This window comes from Manis pentadactyla, chromosome 4 (genome assembly GCF_030020395.1).
Source record: "Manis pentadactyla isolate mManPen7 chromosome 4, mManPen7.hap1, whole genome shotgun sequence".
Taxonomy (NCBI): Eukaryota; Metazoa; Chordata; class Mammalia; order Pholidota; family Manidae; genus Manis; species Manis pentadactyla.
The window spans coordinates 135,020,879-135,031,961 of NC_080022.1; the positions used below are offsets into that span (position 1 = coordinate 135,020,879).

The 11,083-nt window shown below is 43.3% G+C and overlaps 1 protein-coding gene across 1 annotated transcript; it reads left to right on the forward strand.

Annotated features, from left to right (window-relative positions):
• Positions 1–4,934: 4,934 nt before the first annotated feature.
• Positions 4,935–10,200, forward strand: RPL26 (ribosomal protein L26). Its single transcript, XM_036895891.2, has 4 exons — positions 4,935–5,159; positions 5,987–6,160; positions 7,268–7,408; positions 10,031–10,200. Exons 2-4 carry the CDS (start codon positions 5,993–5,995, stop codon positions 10,157–10,159), a joined length of 438 nt encoding a protein of 145 aa, XP_036751786.1. The 5' UTR covers positions 4,935–5,159; positions 5,987–5,992; the 3' UTR covers positions 10,160–10,200.
• The last annotated feature ends 883 nt before the right edge of the window (positions 10,201–11,083 follow it).

An 11,083-nucleotide genomic window follows, 5' to 3' on the forward strand; every position in this document is an offset into this window, starting at 1 on the left:
CTTACTTTCAGGATAATTTACTTTAGATGACAAAGACAGTTCAAAAATACAAATGCAAATGGATCTTAAAAGTGTTTGCTCAGCCACATTAGTGAAAGAAATGCAAATTAAAATTCTGCTGGTTAACTATTTTGCACCAATTCGCTGGCCAAACCCTGAAAGTTTCAAATCCCACCCTGCTGCCAAAGTTGAGGAGAAACAGGTGAGGTGGTGGAAATGCCCACTGGTAACACCCCTGTGGAAGGAAATCTGATGTTATCTAGCAATACTTCCAATTTGACCAAGAAATTCCTGTTCAAGAAATATATCTCATAGAGATACTTGCATATATGGGAAGTGACATAGGTACAATGTTATGTCATTGCAGCAATGTTTATAACAACAAAGGACTGGAGCAAACCCAACATGCCCATCAACAGGGGGCTGGTTGTATAACTTAAGGACCAGGGACTAGCGTGCAACTGTAAAAAGAACAAAGATGGAATCTCTGAACCCCCATAGGAAGTCTTCGAGATACAATGGCAGATGGGAACAAGCAAGCTGTGCAACACTGGGTATTGGATACTAGTATTTATGCAGAAAGTGGGGGGATAAGAATTTACACTCCTATTGCTTATTTATACATATAGAAATTGGGAAGGTACACAAAAACCAATTACAGTGATTAACTGTGGAAGGGAATGAGAAAATGATGGGGGGTGATTTTCCCTTTCCCTTAGAGACTTTTTGATTTTTGAAGCAAGTAAAGGTACTATTTACTCAAAGATTAAATTGAAAAATGTATTAGAAGCTAAAGACATCTTCAGTATACACACGTGTGGCCTGGTGAGGAGTCAGCCCTAGGAATATTTGAGAGAGGCCAGACTGCTTGTCCTGTGGTTCAAGACTGTCAGCTACTGGCTCAGTGGGGCCGGTTTGTCTGGTTAGAGGTATGACTACTTATGCTTCACAGGCACCCCAGGAAGGAAGGTAAAAAGTTTAATACACTCAGTGTTTCTGAGTTCCTGTGGATTTCTTCAGGCCCCATCATTTAAAGTGCTTGTTTCAATTCCTCTCTACCCTTCCTTTCCTTCCTTGAATAAAACCTTTTGCTTTAAGCAACCACCCTGGATCAGGGCACTACAGGAAGATACCATTAGTTAGACAGACAAATTGACAGGTAGATAGACAGACAGGTGCATAGGGTTAAACGTAAACTATTGCTCTCCTCTTTCTCCCCTTGTACAGAGGAAATCCCCCTTACACACACACACACACACAATTAGGGTTAAACGTAAACTATTGCTCTCCTCTTTCTCCCCTTGTACAGAGGAATTCCCCCTTACACACACACAATTTACCACCTCCCATCACACACACACACACACACACACACACACACACACACACACACACAATTTACCACCTCCCATCACACACACACACACACACACACACACACACACACACACACACACACACACACACACACACACACACACAATTTACCACCTCCCATCCCTTTAACTCTGATATATACCTGCCCAGTCTAGGCCTAACAGGCAAGCTTAAAGATCCAAACACTGCTGGTGAGCTCTGGGCCAGAGTTGCCAGGAGCCTGGGCACATACCTTAGAGACCTCGGTGCCCCTCAGAACCAGTCTCATGACCTGTCCCTTCAATGAAGCCTGTGATGGCTCAGACAGCTCTGCCGCTCTCTTCACTTCTCCCTTTGACTTCTTTATCAGTCTCAACATCCTTTTTTAGCACAAAATAATCTTGCCCCATACTCACAATTCCTCATTTTTCTTCATCGTCCTCTTACCTAGTACAAATGGACACCATAACTAATTCTTTTTTTTTTTGGGTATCATTAATCTACAATTACATGAGGAACATTGTTTACTAGACTCCCCCCATCACCAAGTCCCCCCCACAAACTCCATTAGAGTCACTATCCATCAGCATAGTAAGATGCTGTAGAATCACTACTTGTCTTCTCTGTGTTGCACAGCCCTCCCCCCCCACATTATACATACATGCTAATCATAATGCCCCTTTTCTTCCCCCCCAACCTTATCCCTGCCTTTCTTCCCATCCTCCCCAGTCCCTTTCCCTCTGGTAACTTAGTCCATTCTTGGGTTCTGTGAGTCTGCTGCTGTTCTGCTCCTTCATTTTTTTCTTTGTTCTTATACTCCACAGATGAGTGAAATCATTTGATACTTGTCTTTCTCCGCCTGGCTTATTTCACTGAGCATAATACCCTCTAGCTCCACCCATGTTGTTGCAAATGGTAGGATTTGTTTTCTTCTTACGGCTGAATAATATTCCATTGTGTATATGTACCACATCTTCTTTATCCATTCATCTACTGATGGACACTTAGGTTGCTTCCTTTTCTTGGCTATTGTAAACAGTGCTGCGATAAACATAGGGGTGCATATGTCTTTTTCCAACTAGGCTGCTGCATTCTTAGGGTAAATTCCTAGGAGTGAAATTCATAACTAATTCTTAACAAACAATTTGCAGTTGCAATAAGCAGTGCTGGGGCAGGCCTCTGGGCTTTTGCTTGGCAGGCTCCCTCTGCCTAGAACACCCCCTACCCCCAGCCCCTGGAAAACTACAGAGCTTTCCAGAAACAGTTCAAAGGTTACCTGTGAAGACTGCCCTGCCCCTTACCTCAGTTAGAACTGACTGCATCCCACAACCTTCCTGGACACACTTTATTATGCCAACTTGTTGACAAGTCCAACTCCTCCTTCTGGACAAAGTGCTTCTCTAGGGCAGGATAGATCTTATAAATCTTGGTATCTGTCACAGAATTTGGTAAGAGTAAGAGCTGGATAAATACTTCAAGAGTGCATGGGCGAAGGAATGAATGGACAAACAGGATGGTTTGGTGTCTAGAAAAAGTTTAGCGCGAAGGACCTAGGTGTGGAATCTGGATAATAGTTGCTCTGGTATGTCTTGGGACTTCACAAAGATGAGTCAGTTTAAACGACCTTTTCAAATCATGTAAGAGGAATGTAAGGAAAAAAGAAAGGGCAGCCAGGCGAGGTGGACAGAGGACCACCAAGGGTGGAGCCAAGACACTTAGGAAGATACACAGACTCTGTAACTAGGCTACAGTCAGTTGTACCTGTGATGCTGTATAAAGTGACTGTGCTCTCCAAATACTGGACTGAAGGTATAATTTCAATGATGCAGTGCTGGATGGATGGAGAGAGAGCTAGGGAGGCCCAAGAGGGAAGAGTGACCATAGAGAATGATGGGGCAGCTGAGGAAACAGAGAGACCCTTTGTGCAAAGACAGGAACAGGATGGGAAGACTTCAGGAAAAGCAAGTCAAGGAAACTGCTAAGGACAAAAAGAGAAAAAGTGAGAATGAAGACCTGAAAGGAAGATGAAGTAGGAAGGTAGGAGCCTTCACTGGCTCTCTCTGGCTTCCAGTATCAAAATCAAATTCAGCTGGGTGCCCAGGGCCCCAGGGGCTTTTCCCTGATGCTTCTCACTCCAGCCACAAGGACCAGGCTCTTGGTAACAATGTGTCCTGATGCTTCATACCTCCACACTCTCCTTCAAGCTATTCCCACTGCCTCATGCAGCTAACCGTAACATTCTTCAAAATTCAGTCAATGGTGGTCTCAGAGCTCTCTTCTGTTCCCAAAGCACAGAGGCAGCCTCTCGGCAGAGCACTGCCATGGCGTCCTGTGGTGGGTTTTCATTCTCTCTCCTCTTAGACAGTGAACATCCTGCAGGGAGAAACTGACTAACGTCATTTTGTAGCTCTAGTGTCCAGTTCAAGGCTGGCTTGGGAAAGATGGTCCATAAACACTTGTTGAAAAACTGCAGCAGAGAAATAACTCACAGAATTTTTGAATTACAAACAAAATCTGGGGCTATTTCCTCCCAGCATATTTAAAACACACCATTTTTAAATAATGAAAACACATGTTCTTTACTGATTCTACTCTGGCCCCTCAGGGATATGGTTTCTCACTCTTTAACCTGACCCAAAGGATCCTACAATTGGGATCGTATACAGTTACCGAGCCAGCCTGCATGGATCCATCTATAAACCTAAGGGTTCTTAATAATCTTGCACAAGTTTCTCTCACTTCTCTGTGGCTCAATATCCCCCATCTTCCCCATCTGTAAAATGGGGACAATAAAATCACAAGGCTATTTAGCGGATTATAGGAATAATGTAGAGAGGAGTGTCTCTAGTACTTAACAAGGTATGTTTTATATATTATTAAGCAATATGTGTCTTCTTTCTGTATTATGCATTCAACAGAAACCGATCCCCGCACTGCAGCCTGCCTCAGAATCTATTTGCAGGGGAGCGCACCCCCTTGCTCTGCTTCCATCAGATCCTGAACTGAATGAGAACAGGCAGTAAAATTCAGAAAGGGGCACAGTTCCCTGCATGGAAAGGCCTCCTCACGCCGGGCTCCTTCAAAGCATGGTCTGGGACGAGCACCCTCGGCATGACCTGGGAGCTCATTAAAAATGCAGGTTCAAACCTACTTCCGCGGGGGTGTGGTGTGGATCCGTGGTCCCAGTCCTCGGAAGGCCCCTCGCCGGCCGGAGCCGAATCTCGGGCGGGCCCCACCGCACAGGCACTCCCGCAGCGGTGCGGAGCAGCAGCAAGCGCCAGGCTGCAGCTCATTAAAAGACCGCACTCGACACGCCCACGCCAACGGCAGGAGCGGGCGTGGTGGCGTCAAGATAACCGAGGTGACCGGCCGCCCGCAGTCTCAGCGTCACCTGGCGGCCAAAAGTAGGACCTGACCTTTCCCAGCTAATGGGGTGTCCCCCGCCCGCCTGCCAAGAGTGAAGGGACGGCGGTCCCCTGGGGTCTCTCGTTTCCTCGTCATCCACTGGGATAGTCGGACCCTGAATAGCCCCCGCCCCTCGCCTAGGAACCACCCTTCCCAGCGAACGCAGCTGCGGAACCCAGATCACCCATGGGAGGGACTTGCAGGGCCTCGCAGTTCCCCTCCTAGCCGCGAGGGGACACTAGTTACCAATTTCTTCCCCAGTTTCCACCTCTTGCTCAAACTCAGCGCCTCTTCCGCTCCAAGACACATTGTTCTTGCGATATCTCGCGTAAACTTACTGAACCGGAAGTGGTGCGTGGGTCTCTTACCTTTTGCGGCCATTGCTGAAACGCTAGCGGGTAAGGATTTCCTTGGAAAGTGCATGTAATCTGCAGTCATCCGTTAATGGACACGGTTGTTCAGGGCCCGAGAGGCCTGATACTCTCCCGGCGGCCGAGTAGCTGCCAGGGAGAAGGACTAGGATGGTCTCTATCCGGTTTCGCCCTAGCTCAAGGGCCGCCGGGTTGGTGAAGGGAGGAGGAAAGGCGTTTGGGAACTCGGCATCGGGACATGGAGGGGAGGGGTCCTGTGGAGATGAATTCAAGACTGGGCAGTGTGGTTTTTTAAAGAAAAGTTTAGAAACAACTTCCTAGTAAAGCCGAAGAACTTTACACCGCGCTCGTCCATTGGAAGGCATTTTGGGCCCGAGATCTGTAGCATTTTCCAGGTTCGGAGTGGAGGGCCTGATTTTGTAGCAGACCAAGTGTGTTCACACCCAAGTCCGTAGAAGATTAACGTTGGTTGGTTTTTCTAAAACGTGTTAACGTTTGAGGAGTTGTCGGCCTTCTTTGCCCTCATTTAGCAGAGAGAAGTCCTGTTGTCTTTACCCAGCATCTCAGGAGTTTGGAGAGTAAACAAAAATTTCAGTAACAAGTGTGTTGCTAATGCAACATCCTTTATCACATAAACAAATACAGGAAACATCCCGGTAAAGCAACATTTCTTAAATTTCAAGCGTCAGTTGGTAGGCTCTTCAGGGGAAGCAGTTTCTGATGGAGTTAGAGAACATGATAGATCCTGTGTGCCCTTCTAAACACTGAAGATTAAAGTGTTGCTGTTACTTGTTTGGAAACGGAATGAGATTTTGGTTCATTTAAGTGTTTACTTCTTTTAACCTTTTATTTAGCCAGAAATGAAGTTCAATCCTTTTGTGACTTCTGACCGGAGCAAGAACCGTAAAAGGCATTTCAATGCACCTTCCCACATTCGCAGGAAGATTATGTCTTCCCCTCTTTCCAAAGAACTGAGACAGAAGTACAATGTTCGATCCATGCCAATCCGAAAGGATGATGAAGTGCAGGTATGTACTGTGTTCAGTTCCTCTTGACACATACACAGCACTTTTGGGCACAAGAGAGGGCTTGTGTTCCTTCTGAGGATGGTGTGTCTGAGACATTGCTCCCCAAAGGGCATTGCAAGGGAGTTTAGCCAGGGACTATAAAAATCGGATGAGAAAGTATGCTGCTTTTCAGTTCTTTGCAAGGTGAAAAGCAGTGGTCCCAAGCATCACATGCAGTCTTAATTAAACAGATGGTTTGGAACCAGAACATTACGTAGCGATTACCTTTTTCTTGGTGTGTTTGGTCATTGAAGAGGCATTTGAGGACCAGTAAACAATTCTGTGAATCAAAATCCAAATAGAGTTTCATATGATTGTTTTTAAGTTTACCAGTAAATGATTTGTCAAACCTACTTAAGTGAAAATCTTGTATGCCTTAGCTGTAACCTACAGCTATTGATGGAAGAATTCTGATGGTCTCTAAAGCGACTTGCATGTCACCAGTATTGTTTTATGAGGTTAACACCCACTAAAGTAAAATGAAACCAGTTCCCAAATAGTGGTGTGGGTTGAGAATAGCCGTTGAGTGCTGTTGTACTGGTGCTAAAATTGCTGATAGATTTGAGGAGCAGCCTTCTCTGTTTTCAAGGTACCTTAATACTAGAAAGTCTGCAGTTGGAAAGAAGCATCTGTTTTGAAGCACTTGGGAAAGAATTGTTTTGTTGCCTTAAGTACTTGCTGCTGCCCATTATTTGGCAGTGGGTTGGACACTTTAATGAGTTGTAAATTAAATACTTGTGAACTGTTTCTCCTTTGAGATGGAGTAGCAGATTCCTTATCACCTTGCTACAAAAAGCCAAGATGGGCTTGTTTTTTAATTTAACAAGCCCACCACTACTAGTGGGTCATCTGTTGTTTGGATGCACTGTCCATTGCTGTAGATTTATATGGGGCAAGTTAATTAGACTCAGGGAGAATTATTAGCACATTTCCATTCAACAAGTCTTTCAAAACTGAAACGTCTTAGAGATCTGTTAGAGTGGATAATTTTTACATGTTTCATAGTTTTGCTGATTTATAAGAATGTATTATAAAGCATATTTCTGTTACCTTTGAATTTGCATTTAGGTTGTGCGAGGACACTATAAAGGTCAGCAAATTGGCAAAGTAGTCCAGGTTTACAGGAAGAAATATGTCATCTACATTGAACGAGTACAGCGGGAAAAGGCAAATGGTACAACTGTTCATGTGGGCATTCACCCCAGCAAGGTAGGTGTTTGTGAGAATGCTTGAGAGGGAAGAAGGAAATTACGGCAGCTATTGGGAAATGTGATTGCTTATTTGCAAAGCAATCTCATAGAAATAGTCCCTGATTTTAGAGGTGCTAGAAACCAGTCTTAAAATTTTTATGAAGTCAGGTTGTCTGTAATGGTTATTCTGTATACACTTTTAATGTATTACCTTTTCCTCAAAAGGTATTATAAGCTGATCAGTCAATCTAACAATAAACAGATTTTTAAATCTAGGAAACAGGATAGTTTTTAGATTAAATGGAGCTGATAACCCTGTTTGCTTTTGTGTATGAAAATTGAGTAAGCAGTATGGCAGCTTTACAACCCTGCAGAGTAAGTGTAAAGCCATTTATGGGGGAAAAAACTGAAGTTCAGAGTCTTAGATCTCATGGATAGTGATAACATCTAAGCCAAGATAGAAAATCTGGTCTGATTCCCATAGTAGCAGGTGTCTGCCTAGGACATTAATGTGAATTCACCTTTTGGTGTATCAAATTTCTTCCAATTAAAAAATGTATTTAATATAAAGATAATACATGCACATGGTGACTATTCAAATATTGAGTTGTTAAATATGTTGGCACCATAAATCTGATTTTCAAACTAGAGAAAAGTCTAAAGACTAATACAATAAAATTCCTGCGTATCTGTCACCTAGAACTCACTATTAATACTCTGCCGCATTTTCTTCTCTTCCCTGCCCCCCAGTGGATTACTAGCATCTTGACACTTCACCTCTAATTACCTCTACGAATATCCTAGGAGCAAGGACTTTACCATTCTTGAACTTGTGCCACTCAGTTTTGCCCCCACTGGTAGATTAGCTCTTGTCAAGGTCATCAGTCCAGTAATCTTTTTGAATTTAGGGCAGCATAAGAGACAGTTGATCTCCCTCTTAAGTCAGCTTCATCTTTCACTCCAATCTTAGGACTTGAGCTATGCAGAGGTGGATGGCTCCAGCCCAAAACCAACATCCATTTGCATGTTGGGCATTTCAACTTGGGTTTCTAATCAATATCTCAAACTTGATGTGTTCAAATTCCTGGGTTTTGTTCTTAAAACCTCTCACAGTTTGCCACCATCACAGCATATGGCAGCTTTTATCCTCTCAAGTGCTTAGGCCACAAATGTCATTTCCTGGTACATACCCCATATCAGTCAGTAAGACCTGTTGACTGCTGTCATATTAAGTCCAGAATCCAGTCTGGCCATCACTGGCCTATCAGACTAGCTGATAACCCCTCACCAGCCACCTGTAGACATCCTCTTATTCCACTATCCATGTTCTAGCTTGCTGGCTTCCTTGCTGTTCCTGCAACAAAACTACTTAGTGTGTCTGCTGGTTAGCATCACCTGGCACCTTGGTAGAATCCCTGATTTGTTCCCAGGTGTACTAAACCCTGAGGTTGGGACCCAGGGGTCTATTAACAAACCCTCCAGTTGGTTCTTAGACACTGAGGTTTGAGAAAGACATGCCTATAAAACTTAATTCTTCTGCCTGGACCTTTGAACTTGTTCTACTTACTCAGATGAATCTTCATTTTTACTGTTTTCCTTCAGGTGGGGTTTTCTGTTGTTTCTTATTATTAAGATGTATTTGACATAACATTGTATAAATTTAAGGTGTACAGCATAAATTTGATACATAATGTGATATAATTGTTAGAATTAGCACCTCTATCACTACGTAATTATCCTTTTTAGTAACTAAGAGTAATTCTAGTCTCTTAAGGAGTTATAATATGGTATTTTGTGTATTCACTACACTGCATTATCTCTCTAGGGCTTACTAGTAAATTTGTACCCTTAAACATCTGTGCTGTCCCCCCACCCCTTGGTAACCATCATTTTATTCTGTTTTTACAAGTTCAACTTCTTAAAATTTCACATGTAAGTGGTACCATATAGTACTTGGCTTTATGACTTACTTCATTGAGCATAATGTACTGCAGGTTTTGGGTGTCTGTTAAATGTAGCCTTAGCAGTAAGGCCTTGCCTAATCACCCTTTATGATTCAACCCCTTTTCTCCAGCATTCCTCAGCCTCCCCTATTGCCCTGTTTTTTTCTCTGTGTCAAAGTCTGACATTTATTCACTTACTTGTTTTCTATCTCCCACACAAGAATATAAGCTCATCGTGGCAACGATTTTCTTTCGGTCACCATGCTGTATTTCCAGACCTGGTTCAGTGCCCTCTTTAACCTTCTATCGTAAGACTAAAATCTATTGTAATCTGGATGTCTTTAACGATTAGATATGTGGAAATGAGGTCCATACTTGTGGTTTTGCAGGTTAAAGCATGTGTGGAGGCTACATTTAATTTGTAACCTTAAGATTCTAAACTCTCCTCATAGAAGAGGAAATGAGGAGACCCACAGACAGCATGTTGCCATTTCTCTGCCAGAAGCATGCTACTAACTAAGCCAGGTTTGATTTGGAGGCCAAAGAATCATTCATGGCATTTTTGAGTGAAATAATCATTTCATGTTAGTCACTTTTGCTACCCCAGGTTTGAGAAGTGGGATTGTCATGTCTTTTCCCTGTGTTCTGCATTGGTAATATTTTAAAGCTTAAACGTATTTTTTCTTATTTTTCTGTAGGTGGTTATCACTAGGCTAAAACTGGACAAAGACCGCAAAAAGATCCTTGAACGTAAAGCCAAATCTCGACAAGTAGGAAAGGAAAAGGGCAAATATAAAGAAGAAACACTTGAGAAAATGCAGGAATGAAGTAATCATACATGCAGCTTCCAATAAAAACTTAAAATGAAGAGCTTTTGTATTACTTGTGCTGTTTTGGGATACCTACCTAATTTCAGGGAAGTTCGGGTGACGTTTGCTGTCTGAGGCAGTCCACTCCTTTCTCAAAGCTTGATTCTGCTAATGTCAATACTGTTTAGAGTTGTTTTTTTTTCTTTGAGCATCACTTCTTTAATAGTTGAGATTCTGATGATTTTCTGAAATCAAGACTGATGAAATTGTAATTTTTTTTTTCTTTAAAGCAGATAGCATTTGGTGTACAATATGGCTCATTGAAAAGAAGACCTAGATGAAATGCTGAGGTTTTTAAGTTTTTTGTATAAAAGTTAAATGTTGCCATTGGATAATCTTGTTTAGAATACAATAGAGGGACTGCTGTAATTTTCCAGTAGCACCTAGACCACTGCTTCAAACTGTCCGTGATACTGAGGAGCCTCAGGTTTTTTGGAATACCCGAGGGCCGCCCTTTGCCGTCTTGTTTTATGCGCTGGTGCTGCGTGAGCACAGACCAAAACTGAAATCCTTAGGTTGTAGTCCGAAATTAAAGGTGTTCATCTAAAATACAGGTTCCTAAAGGATTGAGTGAAAAGATAGAAAGTGCCATTGGCAACATGTGTGCCTCTGCCCTTCCTCACTTAAAGCTGGTAGAATGATGAATGCCTCTTGTTTTCCAGGCTAGAAGCTTTGCAATAACGTGAGGAAATAGCTAACCCGTTTTGCTATGGGGAACTTAGTGGCTTAGCCAGTGCCACACGTGTACCGACTAATGGGATGTCTAACCTGTGCGGCCGCAAAACACCCAGCCACCGACCAGCGGGGGGGGTTCTTCCCGCGACCCTGTTCGGAGGCAGCCTCGGGAGGGGCGGGGCTTCCGGTCGGCGAGGAATGCTTCCG

Coding starts and splice junctions, on each gene's coding strand:
- RPL26 (XM_036895891.2), top strand. CDS start 5,993: ATGAAGTTCAATCCTTTTGTGACTTCTGACCGGAGCAAGAACCGTAAA. Junction 6,161..7,267: donor GAAAGGATGATGAAGTGCAG/GTATGTACTGTG, acceptor ATTTGCATTTAG/GTTGTGCGAGGACACTATAA. Junction 7,409..10,030: donor TGGGCATTCACCCCAGCAAG/GTAGGTGTTTGT, acceptor ATTTTTCTGTAG/GTGGTTATCACTAGGCTAAA.